The sequence below is a fragment of the Ixodes scapularis genome, unplaced genomic scaffold, assembly GCF_016920785.2.
Source record: "Ixodes scapularis isolate PalLabHiFi unplaced genomic scaffold, ASM1692078v2 PGA_scaffold1__304_contigs__length_218370807, whole genome shotgun sequence".
NCBI classification, from domain to species: Eukaryota; Metazoa; Arthropoda; class Arachnida; order Ixodida; family Ixodidae; genus Ixodes; species Ixodes scapularis.
Genome location: NW_024609846.1, coordinates 48,024,628 through 48,048,498, shown reverse-complemented (window position 1 = coordinate 48,048,498; position 23,871 = coordinate 48,024,628). Strand labels below are relative to the sequence as shown.

The window sequence follows — 23,871 nt, the reverse complement described above, 5'->3', positions numbered from 1 at the left end:
AGAGAGATGTTCGAGTCATTTAAAGGGACCATGAAATGATTTTAGAATCGAATTTCATCCACCGCACGTCGTAAAAGGTGTGAAAAGAAACACAAAAACACAAAAATAGGGAGCCAAAAAAAAATTTTTGCTATAGAACTTTTAAAAGAAAACTGGACTCTTTTGCGCCTTCTTTCCTTCGCCTTTTCACTACGATGCATCCGGGGAAACGGAGCACGTCAACCGAATCCACGTCGCCTATTGGGTAAGAGCCGACCTCACCAGCACCGCGATCGTAAACAATAAATTGCCGGCGAATGTTTCCTAAAAGTTTTGTTAAATAATATTCGGATCCACATTTTGTAGCATAATTAGAGATGTGTGGCGAAAATTGCCAAATTTGATAATGCTGAGAGCCAAGCGCCATCTATCGTGTGGTAAACGAAGCAGCTACTGCGCGTGCGCAGTAGGGCAGGGCCGACTTCAGTCACTTGGGTGACGACGACCGAGGAACGTTTATCTCCTTTGATTTCCTTCCTCTCAAAACTCTGACTGACTGAACGTTTATTTTTCTACATGTTCTTCTCGCGTGTGCCGACTTCAAGCAGCAAGAAAAAAAGTACTTAAAACAGACCACGGCGAACAAGAACGCTGGATCTACAAACACCCGAGAAAATCCACCGACTCCGACGAAGCGAGCTGCTCAGAATATAGACCCAGCAGGCACTCCGACTCGGCGCAGCGTTGCTTCGTCGCAAGACCGTCCGCCTACGACCCGCTGGCGTGCTGAATGGAATATGCCCGCGCGACCCTTGTGGACCTTTCCCGTATTATAGTTTGATCGCTGACCTCAATTTTAGATTAAGAGGTGAGGTCAATCTCTTCCCCTTGTTTTCCAAGGCAGTGTTGACGAACACTCGTCGAAATGGGACTCTCGTTGATTCTATCTTCTTGTTTTGTGTGATATAGAGCTGAAATAAACGCAGTATGGATTACCTTCGTAACACGGTATGTACACTTTGTTATTGGTATGCCATTTTTATTCTGACAGACTGCACGTCACTGTCGAGCTATAACAGTTCCTGGGAGGTATACGTGCAATGCCGATCCAACCTTTCTTTGCCGAGTGTCGCGTCAGTATCGAGTTGCAATCGTAAAAGATCGGTCCCGAAGCGCTTACCAACAGCGCGAATACAGCACTTGCATCAAACGCGCGCGTCCGCTCCGAGTGTGAACAGGTATTTACGTGGCTCTTGCTGACACTCGTAGCTCAAACGTATCTTTTTTAACGTCGGCTCGCTCCTGCATCTCCGAGGCCGCGAAAAACGCCGCGGCAATTTGTTTCCATCTACGTCGCTTTGCAAACGACTGACATGGGCCGCCTTTTACCAACAATGACAGTTGGGTTGACTTCTGGAGTCTTCACCGGAAGACTCGCTGCACTTCCCAACAGGCATACCGGCGTATGGGACTAGTCCCATGCTGTCGCTGTAGCGCAACATATCTCATTGAATTTCGCTCAGCTGCGATGCGGCGATGAGAGGCGCCGATTCAGAAAATACGTCGGTGACATCAGCGCAGTAAAACCTACCGGCGCACCCCAACTCGTCGCCGCTAGCGCTCCCATTCTCCTACTGCCGACAGAACTTCCGGTTCCGGAAACAGCGTACGTCACGGCTTGTTTTGCGGTCAGTTGGAGAGAAAGAAAAAGTCGATATTTCATTAATTTTTTGTGTAGAAGTTAATAAACCGAGATGAAAACAGATGCCTGTTCGGCAGTCAGTGAACATTGACGGTTTAATGTAAAAGTTATTTGGAAAAAATAAAAAGGCCACTCATGGTCCCTTTAACATTAGAATGCGGGTGGATGACAAGTGCATTAGTGCCCTGTCAGTGCATCTGACAGACAAAGAATTTGAATTCTTACTTGAGAAGCCCGATTGGGGGTATATAAATAGTGTGTTTTCAATAAACATTCAGTTGAAAGTAGCGCTTCGTGTTGTCTCACTTAAGGGCGGTTCAGACACTTGCGTTTGAGTGCGTTTGACTGCGTTGCGTCGAGAACCGAAAGCGAGTCACCGGCACATCTGTGCTTCGTATGCAGTGCGCAATACAATTCAAGGAATCATCTTGGCACGCGATATAAGCAGCACGGATGTCCTGGTGTCTCGCTGCCGCAACGCAGTCAAACGCAGTCAAACGCAACTGTCTGAACCAGGCTTTACACTGTCCTTGTCTTGCGGCGCACTGTGTGAAAATAAGTCATGTACCAACTGCCCATCTTTCACTATTGATGCATTGCATGATGGCGGCGCAACTGACATCGTTGAACGTGCAAGTCATTCCATAAGATAGCTAACGTCGGAGCGCGGCCAATGCTATACGAGCCGACGAGCCAATCAAACAGCGTCGAAAGTGCAACGTCATTGCGCTCATCACCGTTTTCTGTGAGGGTTTCTTCCTTGTAATCCAACTTAACGTATAAAGTGCCGTGACGCTGCGGTTTTAGTCCGCCATTGTGCAAAGATTCCACAGCCTCTAACAGAGGGCAGTCTTTAGAAAAGAGTCTACAGTGCCCCCCCCCCCCCCCCCCCCCCCGTCCCTTCTTTCCAGCGTACGCACTATGCTGGAACTGGAGAAAACAGGCTGCTGCATCAGCTTGCCCAAGTAAATAATTAGACTGTTTTCTCCACCACACATGTTTTATTAATCCGACATCACAAACGTGTATAGCCCATCAAGTTTTGCTGCAATGACTTCGCGCAACCTCTCTTTCAGGCCTGTACTAAAAAAACTTTTCACGTAGGCTTCGAACGCTATTTTAGCGGCCGCAAACGTGAATGAAGGTTCACCGATATTGGATGACTTTATATCTACATCCTTGGTTCCTGATATTTCCAGCTCTTCCACCTTTAGTTTCACATTCTTCCTAAAAAGAAAACAAAATCAGAAATCGGTGTTTTAGGGCATTTAGAGAAAAATTAGCAATATATGTATTTAACGTAATAGTTCAGAAATCGTGCGCTGATTCAATTGTATCATCTTCAACTTTATGTTCGGTTTCGTTACGCCGGCTACCCAGCGGGTTGCGTGTTTAGACAGTTGTTGCACGTGTTTCTGGTAAAGTGGTGGTTGACAAAGGCCCGAAACCTGTAAAGTCTGTAGTCATCATTATTTTACCAGGTCTCTCTTATATCTGCGACCAATAAGTTCTGTGTAAACACTACGTAGCACTGAATTTAGGCTGTATTTTTTACCCCTTTTGTAACCATTATTTTACTGTAACTTGCCTAATAGCCAACGCTAATGTGTACCCTCGGGCCAATCGGAACGACGGAGGCGAAACACGTGACAACCCCTACCAAAGGCGCGGGGGTGGAGCCTAATCCGAGCAGTTGGAGAAGGGGGGAAGGAGGAACTCGACTTATACGCGATTCAGAACCTGAATATCCAACGAGTCGAAAAATCCACTAGTGGATATTCAGGCTCGTTGGATATTCAGGCCAGGTTGGATCTTCCGTCTCGTTGGATGTTTAAGCTTATAGGACATTCACTCTGATTTAGACATTCCGTATCGATGGATGTTCTGTCATGGTGGACATTCCGGCCCAGCATGGATCTTCCGTCTCGTTGGATAGTCAGACTAGTTGCGCATTCCGTCTCAGTTCGACATTCTTTCTCGACGGATACTCCGTCTCGCCTGCCACGTGACCAAGCGGATACCGTACGCGGAGCGGCATACAATTTCATTCCTCTGGCTGCCTTATTCGAGCAATGCGTTTCGCAATGTTTACCTATTTCTAGTTGATAGATCCTCAAATTTGTTAGAAAATAATGTTGGTCGCTCAGGCGGATTCTAGGAAGTTGGTTATACTTCGGTAATTTTGCGAAACATACACAACAGTTTAAAAATATAAAGATAGAAAGACGTAGAACATTACGCAGCCTCAGCTGCACAAATCCCGATATTTATTTTAGAAACATGTAGGGAACTGTCTTGTTAATAAATTTCGTCCGACACGAAAGAGGCTAGGACAGTAACTAGGTTTCAAGAATAAAGTGTAAACTCATACAACAATGAGGGGTTGGTACACACCGGACAACTGTTTACACAAGAAAGCGCCACCGAGACGAAGCTTCGTAGAGTGACAAGTTTCCGCTTTTGGCATGCGGCACCCTTCTCCGCGACATCACAAGTGGACAACGCCGTCAGCGGAAAACATGAAGCATTTATTCACTTTATGCGTCACTGAACGACTACTATTTCTTAAGTAGCTCCTGGGATCACACTAATGCTTATGATTGTTTACATTTGAGTCAACCCGAGACTGAGGAAATACGAAAGTGGACACCAAAAGAAGAGAAGGAGGACGTCGCTTTAAAATGTTCCGTGTACACCAGCTCGCTAGCCCTTACGTTTTGTTCATGATTGTGTCCACGCTATTGCGGACGTTCTGGTACGTAGCAGCATGACCACTGAATAATGAGGTGAACGCATCAATTTCTGCGTAAGGCCTCTCGTTTCTTGCCGAGACGGAGCTTGATGTTGGTCTTGCCACAGCGAGTGTCCCCAGGAGAAGAGCCTGGATTAGGTTTTGTACGGCATGCTGCGCAACCCGAAGGAATTTAAGTTCCTTCTTGTTTTTTTTTTTTTTTTTTTTTTTTTTTTTAAATGTGACAGACTTTTGTTTGGTTTCTCGTTTAACAAAAGCTTCAGGTAGCAGTTTAAATAAAAAAGTACGAGTGTGACAAGAAAGTTCAAAAGTTAGTTTGAGTATACCCTATAAATTAATGCTTGAGCTTTTGGAAGACGCTGACAAGGAAAGCACGGTTTGTTTGATATCGTAGAGTGGCCTGACTTTTCTATTAGGGCCGAAGCTCCTTAGTGTCTAGCCTTGTCCATCCGTCCGGCGTCCGTGCTCCCATCGATTGCACTGCCTCCGGGATCGGCCCACTTAAACGTACGCAAGCACGGGGGTTTGAACTCATGACCGCTTGCTTACGAGGCAGATGTCTTAACCACTACGCTACATTACAACGTTGCATGCAGCCGCTCAACGTCTATACGGGAGAGGGCGCTGCGGTCAAATGCATATATAATTGCTTTAAACTTTGCATGCATTGGCTCAACGTTTATAGACGAGAGGGCGCTGCGGTGAAATGCTCAACTGCGTATATAACCACGATCCATACCGCACATTCTCTTTCTGACATGGACCGTTGACTTAAGCGGTGGAGATGCGTTCCCACGACTTCTAGCGGATCCAAGCTGATCCGCTAGAAGAACCACTGGCTCTGCATTTCACCGACCATAAAGCAGCAATAACGAAGTCGAAACGCAACCCGGAACTCAGCGTTACCTATGAGCAATAAAAAAAAAAAAATCAACACCATCAGCACTACCTATGAACAATAAAATCAGTATCATCCCCACCAGAGCTTTGCCCCAATCAACATCATTCACCACGTGGAGACGCGGCCTCTTTTTTCATTAACGCTTGGCTCGTTTTAATGGGACTCCCTGTATATGTTTGTCGAAGCAGTGCGTGAAAGCAGTCGTTGTCTCTGAGAGTCGCGGACTCCAGGGACATTTATTTTAAAGCCGTCACAACATTGCTAGAATCTGTCTGGTAAACTTTATTTCAGTATTGCTTCCTCTCACCGCCCGTTTATTCACAAAGAGCAAAGTCCCATAAGAAGCATATCTGTTCTACTGCGTACTGCGAACTTATTTTTACTATATTGTATTTAGGTTCTAAATTGTCACGTTGTACAGCGTACAGTAATTGTCTGCGTCTTCACGGTTGCCGTTTTGGATATCCAATTTCAGTGTACATTCATACCTGGTTGGATCTTCCGTCTCGTTGGATATTCAGTCGCGGTGGACATTCAGGCCTGGTTGGATCTTCCATCTCGATCGATATGCAGGCACGGCGGACACGCAAACGGCCCGAATATCTATCGAGACACAAAATTCAACTAGTCGAAAGATCCATTTGATCACGTGACAGGCGAGACGGAGTGTACGTCGAGACGAAATGTCCAATTAAGCCGGAATGTCCAATGAGTCTTAATATCCAACGGGACGGAAGATCCAACTAGGTCTGAATGTCCACCGTGCCTGAATATCCATCGAAATGGAAGATCCAACCAGACTTGAATATCCACCCAATGAGACGGAAGATCCATCCAGGTCGGAATGTTCACTGAGACTGGGTACTTAATGCGGCAACCGTGGAGACGCAGAATATTACTGTGCTGTGCAGTGTGACATGCTAGAACCTAAAGTAACAGTATGGTAAAAATGAGTTCGCAATTCGTAGTGGAGTAGATATGTTTCCAAGGAAACTTCAATGCTTTCTTGTGAATAAACGAGCGGCGAGGAAAAACATTCCTGAAATAAAGTGTACTGTCAGGTTGAAATGAAAGGCGATCACCGGAACGCGTGCCGCCCCGTACATCCTGCGCCGCCTGTCAGCGATCGGGGGAACCCTCGGCGCATGCGCTGTTCAAGTTGAGGCTGCGAGGCTGCGTGTCGTACTGTTAGGTGCTCAGCTCCCGGCTGGCGCACCTGTGCTTCTCCGCGGCGCCGCTGAGAGTGCTCTAAGCCGTCGCCGCTGGGGTTTAAGCTCCGGGCTGCCATCGCCGCACGCTCGCCGACGGCTTAGAGCACCCTCAGCGGCGCCGCGGAGAAGCACAGGTGCGCCAGCCGGGAGCTGAGCACCTAACAGTAGGACACGCAGCCTCGCACCTTCAACTTGAACAGCGCATGCGCCGAGGGTTCCCCCGATCGCTGACAGGCGGCGCAGGATGTACGGAGCGGCACGCGCTCCGGTGATCGCCTTTCATTTCAACCTGACAGTACCTGGGAGATCCTCGTAATTTTGTGACGGATTTAAAATAAATGTCCGTGGTGTCATGAACTCTCAGACAATAGCTGGTTTGGGCAAAACTATACAGGGTGTCCCTATTGAAAAAGGCCAATATGAAGTCGGCTTATTGGAAATATTGTATTCCAATGAAGTCGATGGAAACCAATAAAAACTTATTGTTATCCGATTAACCCAATACGCACGATGGGAATTCATATCGGAGCACAATATCCCGATATTGTATGCGGTTATTGGTATACAACAGGATATTGGAGCACAATATCCCGATATAACTTGCGGTTATTGGTATACAACACGATATCGAAGCACAATATCCCGACAGAACTTACGGTTATTGGAATAGAATACGACACCGCGTGCATATTGGTGACCGACATGGACATACTGTGCGGCCACACGATATATAAATATCGGTAGTCGATCACGGGCCCAAAGGAGAATACAATATCGCGTGGATAAATCTCAGAACGAATTCCAAGTTACCAACATGAATTACGTCGGCATATACCGCGGACTAAGAGGATACGTAACACAATATTGATCGCCCGTGAAGCAACATGTGGATATCGGTACGCCCACATATACGACATCGCGTGAATTATATCGTAGAACAGCAGGAGTTACCATACGGCAATACGAGAGAGAACGATATTGGAGGTGGGTACACACAGAACACAAACGTTCCGCGTTGCAAACACATTCACATTGATCGAAAGCGCAAGTGTACGTACGGCACACAGTACACACAGCCTCGAGCGCTTGAAATGCTGGACAACCACCAAACCATTCAGAATAACTACCTGGGACACCCGCGACCTACCTTTCAATGAGAAAGCCCAATAACGACGTGCTCATTGGAGTGATCGTTTTCAAACAAATGTTTATTGCAGTTTTAATGCAACAAAAGTTAGGTTACCGATGTTGGAACCCAAATCGAACGCGATACGTGACAATGTCAGTTCGCACGATAAAATAATGAGGATTAATGGGCTTGACAGGTCACGTGCTTCTTACCCGCACATTTATCGATATTGACCCACCTTTCTGGGTAATCCTACGTCGTACAAAAAATCCACAACCACACGCGAGCACATTTCACCCACCACTCTTCGTCGCCTGTTTCGCAAGATTCACACACTGTAAAAAACGACGGGAAAAATACGTGCATTTGCGCCATCAAACGATACGTTACAGACTCGTTTTATGAGAAAAGTTTCCATCGTCAACCCGCGCGCGCGAAAGCTCGAGCGCTCGAGCTTCGGAGGCAGTTCGAACAGTTCGAACTCCGGAGGGAGGCGAGCCTGCGCGCATGCGCTGCCAGACAAGCGGCTGAGCGAGCCGCCGAGATTGCGCCGCCATTGCGCAACGACCGCGACCGCGCCAACCCGGCGGAACCGACGGATAACAGCTCGTCAAGTTCGTCGCGCACTTTGCTTGTGGGTTCCAAGTGAAACCAACGCACTTTCAATCGCTTCGAAAGGTACGTATAGACGACTTTATTACTTGCAGCATTGAGTGCTTTGGTATACACAGATCAAAGTGAACACTGAAGGACAGAAGGGAGACATGATGTTTTGAAATCGCAGCTTATTTGAACGCATGCGTCCCCCGCTAAAAGCGTCTGGCTGTGCTCTGTTGCAGACGTCATTTCGACTGCGTGTACTCTGATGTAACGTCAGTCAGTGTTTACACCCGGCAAGCTATCACTCGGCTTGTTATCTCATGTGCGAAATAGACGTAGAAACCAGCGCCTCGTCTCTTTCGGATATTCAACCTCCAGCCCCCTGGCTCCCAGCGTGCTTACCGGCGCAAACCGTTCGACGTGTTGGATTCGTGGGCACGTTCGAAGAGGCGTTGTTTCACGCTCACGAGTCGCCGAAGTGTTACCGGAGCTTCTCTTTACGAAAGTCGCGATCGACGCTGGGCTCTGAGCTCGTACTTTTTTCTTCCCTGGTAGACTAAGAGTGCCGACCATTCATCTGTGGTGCCGACTGGCGCCGTACGAAGTTGAGAAAAGCTAGCGAGTCTGTCAGATTTTTGTGACGCCGCCCAACTGCTCTGCTACCGGCTGCGCTCAACAAATAAAGTAAAAAAAAAAAAAAAAAAAAAAAAAACGCGTTTTTTTATTTTCAAATTTTTTTTTTTTTTGCCATGTTTCATTTTAGTCGCTGCAAAGTAAATCGCGGCCGTACGTCGGTTGACTCCCGATTACTGTCTCTACATCGTAGATTGTCTCACCACACTGGTGCCTCGTTGGTGTGATCTTATTCTGATATCGTTACATCTTGCTTTTTTATCTTGGCACACTTCTAGACGACCTTCTACACGTTGCACTCCTTGTCGACATGTCGCTGGTGTTAGAGACAAATCTGAAGTCGCTGTTTGCTCACTCCTTGGTGCACATATTTCATGTTCAACATCAGGTATCTGAAGGAGGCGCCATGAAACCCTGGCCACAAGAGGTGACTCGGCCAACGCAGCCTGAAAATTCCTCGCCTAATTTTCTTCATGGGTCATTTTGGACATTGACAAATTTTCTTGTGAATAATGAGTGTTATGCACATGTGTTCTACTTTTCGTACAGGTACTTCAGTTAGATAAACCCCAGCAAAGGCAGCAAGACCGTCTCATGGGGTCACACCAAGGATGACTGCATTCCTGCTCGAGTCCCGAGTCTTGTCACCAAACTTCACTGAACATAATGGTACATTCCGTTTCCTTAACTTTTTCTTCTGAAATGTGTTTTTTTTTTTTTTATTGTTGCTTTTTTCTATTGAAAAAAGGGTAGTACAACGTTTAAACACCCAATTTTTTTTTTTCTTTTTGTAAAATGTGTAGTACATCGTTTAAACACCCAAGCGTTCATAAATGGTCTCTGTACCAGACAATAGGGTGTCTTATACTCTGTTTCATACTTAGCCTGCAACGCTGTCAAAGGTACTAAAGTGGCGCGCATGAAAAAATAGAAAAAGTGTTACTCCGCGCGTTTCGTGGACGAGTGGTAGAAGGCGCTGCTCTGGCGATATTGACGTCTCGGTGGCCGTGGTTCGAACCCATTTTACGCGCCAAGATTTTTTTTTTTTTTTTTTTTTCTTTTTTAGACATTCTTTTTCTGCAAGATTGTGCGCATTGACGAAGTGCATATTTCAGTTCCTCCTTCTTGATTTTTATTTATAAGTCGCCGAGAGGCCAGATTTCTACCATCTGGTCTGCCGCTTTGCAAGTGTTATTTGCCTCCAGCACCGAGTTATATTTTTCTTTCGTGCAGCGTGGAATGAGGAATCGCCCTGATAGCGGCCTTGTCCCAAAATTTATAATAAAACATTAACGACAATAGTTGTGGCCTGTACAGTTTATTTTGAAATAGCTGTCAAGGGTAGGAATCTCCCTCTCGGAGCACTTGCAATGCACCTTCAGGCGAATGGCGTTCTGTGTGAACTCGTCATGCTTGACGGTCCCCGTGCTCGAAACTTTCTTGTTGCGAGGTCTTTGCTTCGGGGACGCCACCTTGCCAGATAGGCACTGTGCCTTGCACTTCGCGACAGTACAGGGCACACTCCAGTGTCGTTACTGGCCGTCTCCAGGACTTCACGACCGAATTCTCCGGGGAATGTGTTCTTATACTCCCGTACACATTGGCGATCATCTGCTTGCACTCTTTCAAGATTTTCGCACAACGAATCTTCGAAAACATCCGAGCAGGAAAGGTACTTGAGCTTGCTGCGTAAGACGCCATCTTCTTAAAACCAGCGGCTGCCACACGGATGAACACGAAAACAATTTAAGGTGGTTTACATTATCTTTTCCTTTTTCTTGAAAAACATTTGTGCTCCGTTGAAATCATAACGCCAATATCAGTTACTAGCCCCGAGGAGGCACATTTTCCGACTTTTTAAAATTTTTCTGCAGGGGACGCACTATCTTACGGGGCGAACATAGGCACGGTCCGCAATTCAAACCGGTGCGCTAGCTTTGGCTGCGTTGCACTCTATGTATGAAACAGAGTATAGGATCGCTTCAGACGGGGCAACCTTTCCAGCAATTTTGGGGCTGCTGGCGGGTTGTTCCCTGGTTTTCCCTAGATCGACACGAATTGCTGAGATTGGGTCCGGCTCGAAGCGGACGAGCAACTCTGACTACTCGGAGATGTTTGAAGCGGCAGCAGCCAATCAGGAATGCAATATTTTCACGTGACACCCCTGTGGTCGTGATGATGAGAACTGAGGACTTAGTTCTGGTTTGAAATGGATCATTTTTGAAAATAAACTGTTTCAAAAAGACGAGTTAGTATTCTCAGCCCAATTTAAAGATATAAAAACATGTTTTTAGGATATAACTGTGTGTCTAAATACTGTAAGAAAAATAAAATTTCATGATGATGATGGCAAGTCGTAGCAATTCGGTTGCTGCATGTGAACGCGGGCGGCCCGGGTTGCTGGTGTTGCGACATGAAGTTGCTGGGCGAAATTGTTCCGTCTGAAGCGGGCTTTAGGGAACTGAATTCAAGGGCCGTGGAGCTCTGGGGGCAAGCCCACCTGGAAACATTTTTTTTTTTCTTTTTTGCCTTTTTTAATATTTAAATAGATATATATATACATATATACTTTTTTTAAGTTTCAACATATAGATGCATAATTTACACACTAATTCATTTTCAGAAGCGCTTTTATTCACACTCTGTGGCTTTCTAGTGCTTGCAATAGCTTCTCGGTGAGCTAATGCCAGCTCTGCAAAGGGAGAGGGATCTTCCCACGCTTTGCAGGCTGTAAAGCTGTGGCTTGCACAGCTCTAGTGTGTCACACCTCGCTCACTGGCTCCATCGCGAAGCATAGGTGCTTCATGAGTCGCGCCACACCGTAAGCCCAAAAAACGGTTGGGTGACAAACCTGGGACCATTTGTCACTGCACTCAGCTATGGTATGGTGGCATGGTCGGGGCATGAAGCAGGGGTACAGCTTGGAAATGCTGATCTTCATGACATTTTAAACACATTTTTCATTACTTTTGTGTCGAGTTGTCAGCATTCTAAAGGTGAGAAAGCAAGCAGCAGCGACAGCAAGAAAAGAAAAATTTAAGACCGCTTTCACCAAGAATCAATTACGAGCACTAGAAAGGCATGGAGTGTAATTAAAACGCTTCTAAAGGTGAATTAGCGTATAAATTAAGTACTTGTGCCTCAAAAATACAAAAAAAAAACAATGTAAATATAGGACCTAAACCAAAACTACAGTCTGTAAGTTTGAAATTCGACACCTTAAACCACTTGGCCACCACCCAATTTCATTTCCAGGTCGTTCATTGAGGTATATGAATTTTGTTTGCAGCTGTCGGCTGCAAGAGAGATTGCCTTATTTTCATTTACTTTACTATTCCCACCAAATATGACAAGTGATAAAGAATAGAACCTCATTTGGTTGGCCGAGGCACTGTGCTTGCATGAAGGCAAACTAGCCTGTCTTGCTGTGTTCATATTTTGTTTCATCATCTGTTTAGGATTCTGTTGTCGCTCATCAAAAGAAGAAAAAAAAGACTGACTAATTCTGACTTATTCTGGTGTGCAGGTACCCTTGGCAGTAAACTCTGCTAAATGGGGCAAAATATAGATACTTTTTTTAGCAAATATGCATCGTTTTAGCAAAATGAGCTACACTATTTGACTAACGTGAAACAGAACGAGCCTCTCCACTTGGGTCTTTTTTCATCTCTCGCAGACACTATTTCCTGCTTTTTGTGGTTTGTATCAGACTTTTGTATTCTGTCCGGCCAAAGCATCTGTGTTACACTAAGACTGGGTTCTTTAGGATATCTACAGGTATTCTTCGCAGCAAATGGCTTCCAATCAGGAACACGAGTTCGTTCTCGGCCACCGAGAGCAAGTATTTTCAAGGTGAGCTATTGCCCGCCTATGAGTTTTGTATTTCATTCCTCTTGAATGCCATAACTTATGTGTAGTGGTCTTGCATTAGTATTTTGTTGTCTCTCTTCTGCAAAAACACCCAAGTTTGACTAAGACCAGGTTCTTTCTTATACATGCAGGTCTTGGTGGCAAGCACCAGCCAATCAAGGCCAGAAGTTTGCTCTTTGCCGCGCATGGCAAGTGTTTTCAAGGTGAGTGATTCACGCCTATCTGAGTTGTGCGTTTCATTCCTCACAGACACTCTATTTCCTGTCTGTATAGTGGCCTTGTTTCAGGCTTTTGTGTCTCTGTCCGGCCAAAGCATCTGTGTTAGACTAATCTTTAGGATATGTGCAGCAATTCTTGGCAGCAAGTGGCTGCCAATCAGGAACACGAGTTTGTTCTCGGCCACCAAAAGCAAGTATTTTCAAGGCGAGCTATTGCCCGCCTATATGAGTTTCAGCATTCATCAAGGAGCGCAAAATCAAAGCCCAGGGGTTGGCCATTGCAAAAATGTTGACTCGGAAGCGCATAGGGAGGAAGCTTTATAAAAGTATCCACCTGCTTCTACAAGACAAACCAAAACTAAGAATGTGGGTTCCATTTGAAAAAAAACAAAAACAACATTGTCAGCCCGAATTAACTCGGGGGCGGCACTGAGCAAACAAGCCACGGTACGAGTATGCTTGGTTCAGGCGTTTGTAGGGGCGGTAGATGATTCGGTGTTTTCTAAAAAAAATATTTTTTTTTCTAAAAGTGTGGTGGTCGAATATTCAGGGATGGGCATTGAGTCGGGATGTTAAGGTAAAAATTTCATCCACATGCCGGGATTCATGTGCCTTGTCCCCCTAGCGAGGGGGACAAGGCCTTCAAAATTTTGGGTTCGCAAAAGGGGTGCGTCAGTTTTGACATCTCATTTTACATCATTCGTCTCAATTTAAAACGCACTATAAATGACATGCCTGAGATTCGTTTGGGTGCACTTCCTCTCAGCAAGTATATGGTTCTGTCTCAAAAACGTCTAATCTGATGTTGACCGCTCCTCAGGTCTCCACCAACGATTCATCAGGACGAGACCCGACCGGGACACTAGGGAGGAACGGCTTAAGCAAGGGAGGCTACATATACGACAGCTTCTTGCGGACCAGAAACGAAAATAGATAGATGGTGGGTGTTTCATTTGCTATGCCTTTTGGCGTGCACATTATGTTTGTTATGTTTCAAGATCCCTGCAGAGTTCGGTTTCAACTATTGTAAAATACCGAGCATGCGCCCAGGTCGCAGAAGCGCCTACCCTCTGATTCGGAACGATCCGCAAATAAGCAAAGGGCATACCAGACACCCATCCACCTGTTTTCAGCCATGCTCAAAATATTGAAAGAGCACATCAAGCGCCAGGTGCTGTGGCGTCTTTGCCACAATAGCGCCAGTCGCAGAGCTGACAGATCCGTGACTGGCGCAAGCCATGGCATGGCCTTGGGGAACCAGGGAATCGAGATTAAAGAAGTAGCGCAGAAATTGGAAGCAAGTAGTGAAGGTGAGCAGAGTTAACAGAAAACAAGGACGAAGGGAGTTCCGTCGCATGAGGCATCTGTGTCCCGTGCATGTAATTTTGAGTGTGCTGTAGGTGGCTACCCAAAAGAATTGTTACTTGGACGTAACTAATCGCAAATCTCTCTTGCAGTTTCCATGGCCCACAAGCCAGCCGGCGCCAGTTCGTTCTCGTTCAAAGGTGAGGATTCTAGATTTTCTAGATTGCTCTGAAGCAGCAATACTGAAGCCAGACAAGCGGTACGGCATATTTAATTGACAGAACGACTGGGGACGCTTTCACTGAAGCTTGTTTTGCTGCAATGCACGTGTGTAATGCAGCAAAACAAGCTTCAGTGAAAGCGTCCCTACTCATTCTGAGCTCCGTCAATTAAAGGTGCCGTACCGCTTGTCTGTCTTGCTTCAGTGTTGCTGTAGGCAACAAAACGTGTGCCCAGTTTTGTCACAAGAGGCATATTATGTCACGCACATGTAATTTTGAATTTATCCGGCTTAGTGTGCTGTAGGTGGCTGGTCAAAGAAATTGATACTTGGACGCAGCTAATCGCAAATCTTTCTGGCAGTTTCCACAGCCTAAGAGCCAGCAGGTCCCAGTTTGCTTTTTTTTCAAAGGTGAGAATTCCAGATTCCCGAAACAGGAATACTGAAGCCATACGACCGTACAGCATTTTTAATTGACGGAGCTCAGGATGACTGGGAGCTCCTGCATTGAAGCTTATTTTTCTGTGATACAAGCGGCGACATTGACACATGCCCAGTTACGTCGCAAGAGGATATCTATGTCCCGCACATGTAATTTTGAATCTTTCAGACTTTGTGTACTTTACGTGGCTACTCAAAGTAACTGCTACTTGGACGCAACTAACCGCAAATCTCTCTTCCAGTTTCCACGGCCTACAAGCAAGCAAGCACCAGTTCGTTTTTCCTCAAAGGTGAGCATTCCAGATACTCTAGTTAGGTGCGAAGCAGGAATAGTGAAGCCAGAAGAGAGGATACGTATATTTAATTGATTGAGCTCAGAATGACCTGTGGCAGTGGCATTGAAGCTTATTTTTCCACAATCAAACGCAGACATAATTTTGAATCTACCCGCTTGGTGAAGGATTGCTACTTGTCGCGAACTAATCACAAATTTTTATTTTGCAGTTTCTATATAACTACAGCTAGCAGGTGCTGTTTTCATTAAGGTGAGGATTTCACATTCTGTTTTCAAACATCCAGTTTTTGAATGAGAGTCCTAAACAATTAACTTTCTTTTGCAGTAAATGCCAGATCCTCCAGTTCAGGAATATGTTAAATATATTTGGTATTGATAAGTCCAGTGTTTTGCTTCTTTATTCACAATTTCACAACAGCAACATTTTTTTAATTTATCACTCAGAAATACACACAAGAAGAGACTGCGTTGCAGAGAAATGTTGCGCTGAACGTGATATTCCAACTCGTATATAGTTTTTTTGGTAGCCGATATAATATATTGGATTCCAATATCCATAATACGCTGAGTATATTGGAATTGTAAACCCTTATTGGATCCCCATACGACACATGGGGATCCAATAAGGGTTTATACGGTATTGGATTCCAATATTTTCAGCGTATTATGGATATTGGAATCCCATAACAAATCCTTATTGTAATACAATACAATAAATGTAATGTTTTCCAATACACTGTCTATATTGTATTGCAATACAATAAAAAGATATTGTTTACCAATATCCATAATACGCTGTTTATATTGGGGTTTTCCAATAGGGGTCCCATTTAAAACAAAATAAGCTTTACAAAAAAAAAAAAACCCAGAGTTTTACGGGATGAAACCAACTGAGCTTTGCTTGTAAGCGTTTTCCGAAAGCGCAAATATATAATTTGTGACACTTAATTTATTCATTACGGCTAATTTTAAAACTTTCTGTTGTCGTGCACAGTCCTTTGCCAGTAGTTCTTTTGTTCTTAATTTAAACTGTTTATTGAAATCATTATTAAACGAGAAACCAAGGAAAGGACTGGCAAATTTCTAAAGAAAATACGCGAAGTAACCTGAATGCCTTCAGGGTGCGGAGCATGCCCCACAGAATCGAATCCAGGCTCTTTTGCTGGACCTGTTCGCTGTGGCAAGACCCACATCAAAGTCCGTCTCGGCAAGAAACGAGAGGCTCCACTTAATGGTTGCGTTTGCCTCACTCACCAGTGACCATGCTGCCATCTACCAGGGCGTCTGCAATGACGTGGACAGAATCACAAGCATGTGTGTGCTCCCAGGGGCTACGTAACAGTTCTTTCAGTAGTCGTTTAGTGACGCATAAGGTGAATACATAGTTTATTTATTTATTTATTTATTTTTTTGCTGACCACGTCGTCCTTTTTTGAAGACGTGGAGAAAGATGCCGCATGCCGAAATGGGAACCTATATCACTCTACGAAGCTTCGTCTCCGTAGTGTTTTTGCGTAAACAGTTGGTCTGGTGTGCAATAATACCATTCCTCGTTGTACGTGTTTACATTTTGAAGCCTCTCTCTTTTGTCAGGAAATTTATTAATAAAACGATAGCCTACCATAATACATCTTTCTAAAATAAATATTGAGTATTTGTGCAGTTGAGACTCCGCTAATTTGTACGTCTCTTCTTTCTTTTTTTTTTTTTTTTTTTGAGCGGTTGTAGATGTTTTGCAAAGTTAGAGAGATTTAACCAGCTTGCTAGAATTTGCATGAGCGACCAACATTCTTTTTAACAAATTTCAAGACCTATCAGCCTGAAATACGTAAACATTGCGAAACGCATTGCTCAATTGAGGTAGCCAGAGGAATGAGACTGTATGCCGCTCCGCGTACGATATCGACCTAGCCACGTGGCAGGCGAGAGGGATTATCCATCGTGAAAGGAAATCCAACGAGACGGGAAATCCTACCAGGACGGAATGTCCGATTGAGACTGAATGTCCAACGAGTCAGAGTGTTCAACGAGACGAAAGATCCATCCAGGCTTGAATGCCCAACGTGTCTGAATATCCAACGAGGCTGAATATCCACCAGTGGATCTTTGGACTCGCTGGATATTTTGACGTGTTGGATTTTCAGGCTGTGAATCCGGTTGACATTCAAGCCTGGCCGGACCTTCTCGTTGAATATTTAGACTCGTTGGACATTCCGTCTCCATTGGAGAATTTGCCTCGATGGATATTCCGCCTCGCCGGTCACGTGACCAATGCAGAGGGCAAGTTCGTCTGCTTCTTGCGCAGGGGGTAGCGGTGACGTCAGAACGCCGAGCCCTGATTGGCTGATTGCGACCCGCTATCTGCGCGTCGTCTGCTCTTTTGCAACGTCGTCTGCTCGCAACATCGTCTGCGTCTGTCTCACCTTTCCTGCGACTTTCGGAAGTACAGGTCTTTACGAGCGAGCTCGACTTCGCCTTTCTGAGAGGGCAGACGAAATAACTCGAGCGGCACGTTGTTTTTGTCTAACAACTAGCAGACGCGCATCAAGGCGGGAAGTCAAAGGACTCACTGGCGAGGTGTCCTGAGGCGCCGAGGTTTGTTTGCTAAGAACCGAAAGTGAGAGTGGTTAGTGTCCGCAAGTTCCCTCCCAAATACTTTTTCCCTCCTTCCGTGTGCGGCGAGACTCCTCACTCTTTAACGGCGTCGGCGGGTTGGCGCGGTTGGCGCAGTTAACGTCGTTTGCTTTTTCTGCTAGTCAAAGCGATGGCTTCTTTACCTTTCCTGCGTCTGTCGGAGATTCACCGCTTTTTCACCGGCGAGAACGCGGCCTTCGAAAAACATATGTGTTTGTCCTTTGTCTCTCTTGTTCCACTTCTTCAGGGATTATTTTCGTCATTCTTGTCCAGCTCGCTTGCACCTTTGCATTTCATTGCATTATAACAACAATTACTTCTTGGTTCCAACGAGTCTACGACATAACTTCCGCGATACGTTCGACGCCGCTCGGGTAGCTCGATTGATCTTGCTCGGATTCTCTTCCACAGGTTAGCACAGGTTTTCAAACTTTTGTCTCTTGGGTTTACGCTACAGATACATACCCTAATACGCTAACCGACAACAGCCTTTTAGTCGAGCGAGAAAGCTGTGAGAACAAGCAGCGATCGAGCACTTTTGGGCTATGATGTGCCCACAGTATCGATCGCACAGCCGCATTTGTTTATTTACAGTCACTACATCGGCTGTCATCTGTCTTTAGCTGATTATCTCTGAACAACTCATACAACGCGAGGTACCATTCACGAAACTCGTGCAACTAAACGTTTTAGCATAGCGACGAACATGGTGTTTACTTCTTACCTGAGCGAGCGACCTGCCGCGGCATGCTGCTCTTGGGGCGTTGCAGCCACTGCTGTGGAAGGTCCGTCTTGGACAGTCCATTTAGAGCCGCGTAAAGTGCGGTAGCCACCATGTGACTGCACTTTGCGGCCCCGCGAGGAGACTCACAGTGATTCTCTGAAATGTCACCTTAATCGGAGAGCGTCATCTTTACCGCGTAGCTACAATTCTTAAACGACGCCTGGACATTCGCAACTAGAGTGAAATCCTTCACCTCAAAAGAAAGGACGTATACTTCAAGGTATTTCCTTTCACTTTTTTCGAAGGCCGCGTTCTCGCCGGTGAATTTCCGACAGACGCAGGAAACCACAGGAAAGGTAAAGCACCTATCGCTTTGACTAGCAGACGTAAAGCAGACGACGTTAACTGCGCTGCACACGAACGGAGGAAAAAAAGTATTTGGGAGGGAACTTGCGGACACTGACCACCCTCACTCTCGGTTCTTAGCAAACAAACCTCGGCGCCTCGGGACACCTCGCCAGTGAGTCCTTTGACTTCTCTCCTTGGTGCGCGTCTGCTAGTTGTTAGACAAAAACAACGTACCGCTCGAGTTATTTCGTCTGCCCTCTCCGAAAGGCGAAGTCGAACTCGTTCGTAAAGATCCGCACTTCCGGAAGTCGCAGGAAAGGTGAGACAGACGCAGACGACGTTGCGAGCAGACGACGTTGCAAAGGAGCAGACGACGCTGAGATAGGGGGTCGCGATCAGCCAATCAGGGCTCGGCGTTCTGACGTCACCGCTACCCGCAAGAAGCAGACGAACTTGCCCTCCGCATTGGATCTTTCAAATCATTGAATCTTCCATCTCTATGGATATTCAGGCCGTAAGCGCTTATACGCCGACCGTCTTCTGTGTCCCAGACATCGCTTCTGTTTCCCAGAATATATGTCCTTCACTCGAAATTCGCGCAATAGCGGCTTTTCTCTTTCCCGCCCGTGACTTCGACAGACCTATACGCAATATATAGTATAGTCACGTGTCTCCCTGCGACGCGCTGATTGGCGCCAAAGAACAGTCCTTCACCCCCCCCCCCCCCCACCCCCCCCCCGCCCCGAGAACAGATAACCCTCAGTACCCTTCACTCCTCCTCCTCAAGAGCTGCGCTCCAATTCGGTGTTACAGGGAGTTGTAAACGGCTTTCATTTTTTTTCTTACCCCGCAATTAGCACAAATATATTGCTCTGTCGCAAAAATAACTACTAATAAAAAATGAAGGATGCAAAACGTTTGTGAGTCATTCTTTACAGTATAAGCATTTCATTACGTTGGGCTTTACACTTCAAGGGTGACATTAAAAAGGTTAGGACGCGAGAATTAAACGGGTAGGTTATTTTTTATATGGCATGCTCATAGGCTATACTTAGCACATACGCCACGTTTCTCAATATTTAGAGCTCTAGTAATTGCAATAATCAATTTACGGCTTTTAAAATGTTCATCTGACGACCAGGCAACGCTAGCCATGAAGCCCATAAACCACGTGACCATGAACACTCTCTCTTTCTAGGCGCCCCCGTGATCGCCCAAGCTCGCCTTGCCACAGTATGATCATAACCGCTCACGCAACTCGGCAACCCAACGCCATCCTCGCTCTTGCCCTCGGCCCTTTGACCATCCACCCTGCATGTGCCTGCGAGATTGTCACGGGCGACAACGACCACGGCGAGTTCGACCGTGACTCGTCGTCGCTATAGAGCTGGTCGCCAGTGTGTCGCAGTCAAAACGACCATCTTCCAACATCGCTTGATAACAATAATAATAATACTTCTTTATTACCTCTCCAGAAAGCGGGGGGGGGGGGGGGGGGGGGGGCAAGGACAAAAAGCTACATTCAGTAACTTGACGAGGTCCCTGCCCCGATACAAACGGCAGAGAGAGCGGCAATGAGAGCAATCACTCTCATTGCTGCTGCCATCAGTGTCGAAGACTTCGACGAAACGAGCGATGCCGTAGGCGTAAAGCCCGCTTCAGACGGGGCAACTTTTGCAGCAATTATGAGGTTGCTGGCGGGTTGTTCCCTAGCTTTCCCTAGATCGACACGAATTGCTGAGATCGGGTCCGACTCGAACGAGCGAGCAACTCGGAGCAATTCGAAGACGTTTGAAACGGCTGCAGCCAATCAGGGACGCGATATTTTCACGTGACACCCCTGTGGTGGTGATGATGACAGCTATAAACTTTGTTCTGGTTTGAAAGGGATCGTTTTTGGAAATAAACCTTTTCAGAGAAATGAGTTAGTATTCTCAACACCATTCAAAGATATAAAAACACGTTTTTAGCGCGCAGCTGTGCGTCTAAATAGTGTAAGAGAAATCAAATTTCATGATGATGATGGCAAGTCGTAGCGATTCGGTTGCTGCGTGTGAACGCGGGCTGCCCGTGTTGCTGGAGTTGCGACGTCAAGTTGCTGGGCGAAATTTCCCCGTCTGAAGCGGGCCTAATCGTCACGGACCGCATGCTCGAAACGCAGAAAGTAGACGTGGAAGCTGAAGCTCGAGACGCCAAGAGAGCCAAGTCTGGAAGTTGCCAGGGGACACCGCACAGCGAGTGCAAGGGGACACCGCGCAGCGGGCTGGCGACGTCACGAGTCCGCCAACCACGGCGGCCTCTTTGAATGGGGCGGATCCGATGGTCCTCCATATAAATCAATTTATCCACGAAAGTAGCGCGCCATTTTAAAACATTTATCACGATTATGGGAACGAGCAATAGGTCCTAAAAGTATTGTTATTTATATCTCACGTTTGGCGTCTCCTAGCCCCTTTAAAAGTAAAAATAATAAATTGTCCAGACAATTTGGGCAAATGCCCAAATTGTCTATTAATGGTGACACTTAACAGTCTATATTTCCCATTAATGAATCCGGTATTTTTGTTGTTATCGCTCTAAAAGATGTACTCAGATGTCAAGATCAAGCGAAAAGAAGGCCTGTCTAGGAACTTCGGCCAAACGTGCCGTCGATTGTCCCACTAATGTCGAGACGTAGCACTCATAACTCCAAATAATGAATCTCCTCTTGGTCTACTAAAGTGTATGCCCGAGCACTTTCTTAAGCGGTTAGGTATTTGTTAAATTATCACTCTCCAAAGTTGTCCTCAGATGTCAAAATCAAGCGAAAAGGTGGAGTGTTGAGAGCTTTGGCAAATGCGCCATCAATTGTATCATTAATGGCTATACTTAGCACTCTATAATTCCTACTAATGAATCTCCTGTTTGTCTGCTATGCGTTTGCCTGATTGCTTTCAGAGCGGATTAGTATTTGTTGTTGCTTTGCAAGATGGCCTCAGACGTCAAAATCGAGCGAAAAGGGGGCGTGTCAAGGAAATTTGGGCAAAGGCGCCATCCATTCTACCGTTAGTGGCGGAAATAAACAGTCTACAACTCCCTATATTGAATGTCCTGTTGGTCTGCTATGCGCGTGCATGAGTGCTTTCATAGCGGCCTTGCATTTTCTAAGTTATCGCTCTCCAAAGATGGACTCGGACGTCAAAATCAAGCGAAAAGTGGTGACCTCCGGTTTCATCGTCAGTCCGGGTTGGGAAGTTGATGCGTCTTCGACCTTTTTGTAAATAAGAGGGTGGTCGTAGTTTGTTGTTGCTTCTGTTTCTTGTCTTTTGTGTTTGGTCACTATATAAGCAGTTTCCAGTCGAATAAATTTCAGCTGTGCTTGTGCTGACCTTCTTTTGCCTCGGTCTTCGGGTTCTTTGTCGTGTTGTTCAATTTAGACCAATTCGTTTGCGCTTTTACATTTTGTTAATTGAAAACTAACCGGTGGTTGGAAGACAATAGGCGCCTACCAAGCTAGCAAGTAGTAACATACCACAGCCTATGAACACATAAAACGAAATGTTTCCGCTCAACGGCCTCTTTGTTCTTGAGGTATATGTAATGTAAATTGAAGATACTTACTCTTTGATGTCCAGTGTAACTTCCGTGAAGTTGACGGACACATTTGTTTCCATCATTACCGTCGATGAAATAAATAGTAGGCTTACAGTAACATTCGCTCGAACACTGACAGTGACGTTTCGCATTGCCACGTCGATCTTCAGGCATGTACCGTTGTTGTCGGCCGAGATGAAGTTTTCTCCCGCGCGGCAGACAGTGCCCAACCCGTATACGGTAATATTGTACAGCTTTACTCTTGCAGTCGCCACGCTAACTTCAAATTCAACTCCAGGAAATTTCAGTGGATCCAGATCATATCCTACGACTGCTGTTTGGAGTGCTTTATCGAAGAAGAGTTGGGTCTCCTGGTTTAAAATCTCGTCGCCTGAAGAGTCTGCAGCTGTGAAAAAAATGGTGCTTGTATTTAAAACGAATAATGGCTGTGTTCTTAATTTATTTAATAATTTAGAAGCCTATTTTGTAATCGCGACATAAAGGGGATTCACCCGCGATTCATTTGTGGCCTTTTCATCATGGATGCCGCTGGTTTTGTCCGGAAGAAACGACTTGCTCGCAGCTGTGCATGCAGGTCGGGCGTTCCGGGTGGGCTCGCTCCATGGGCGAATCACCGCCAATCTAGTCGAGCTAGATTTTTTTTTTTTTTCGGCGTTTCCTGCTACCGGCAGGGGCCAACGTCCAGCGCCGGGCACGAGCTAGCCGAAGACCTCACTCTTATTTCCGACTAAAGGCTGATTCACACTGCACCGTTTTCTTACGCTACGTTACGCTACGAGAGCTTACGTACAAGTCACCGGGACCTCTTTGCTTCATATTAAGCGAGTCTACCAGTTCAAGGAGAAAGCATGACACGTGACATTCGAGACACAAATGTTTCGGTGACTTATACGTAACGTAACTTAACGTAAGAAAATGGGGCAGTGTGAACCAGCCTTAACTCTAAAACTAAAACGCCATAAAAAATAAAATAAAGCTGTACCCTTACATCCTTCGTCACATGTACACTCCAAAGCTTCAGTTCGATGTATGTACAACGCATTGACGTTGAAGTGACGGCGCCAACTTTTTCGAGGCTTGATAACGCTGAGGTATAACGTAATAGACAGCTAAAGGACGCATCAAAGACTACAGAAAAGAAAAGAAAAAAAGACATGTTTTGCTGTAACGTGCAAGAAAACCCCGATTGCTCTTTTTGCTGTCAGTCAGGCGTACATTAGCTATTTTAATAAGTTGTACAACTCGGCCATCAAGCCGCTCGTGAAATTTAGTACCGTCGATTTCACTTCAGTGCGCTGTACGTCAAGCTGCAGTT

The 23,871-nt window shown here is 45.8% G+C and overlaps 1 protein-coding gene across 1 annotated transcript; it reads right to left on the bottom strand.

Annotated features, from left to right (window-relative positions):
• Nucleotides 1-2,685: 2,685 nt before the first annotated feature.
• Nucleotides 2,686-23,058, bottom strand: LOC120839404. Its single transcript, XM_040209683.2, has 3 exons — nt 23,052-23,058; nt 22,563-22,941; nt 2,686-2,908 (listed from the first exon to the last, which is right to left on the bottom strand). Exons 1-3 carry the CDS (start codon nt 23,056-23,058, stop codon nt 2,686-2,688), a joined length of 609 nt encoding a protein of 202 aa, XP_040065617.2.
• Between the last annotated feature and the right edge of the window lie 813 nt (nt 23,059-23,871).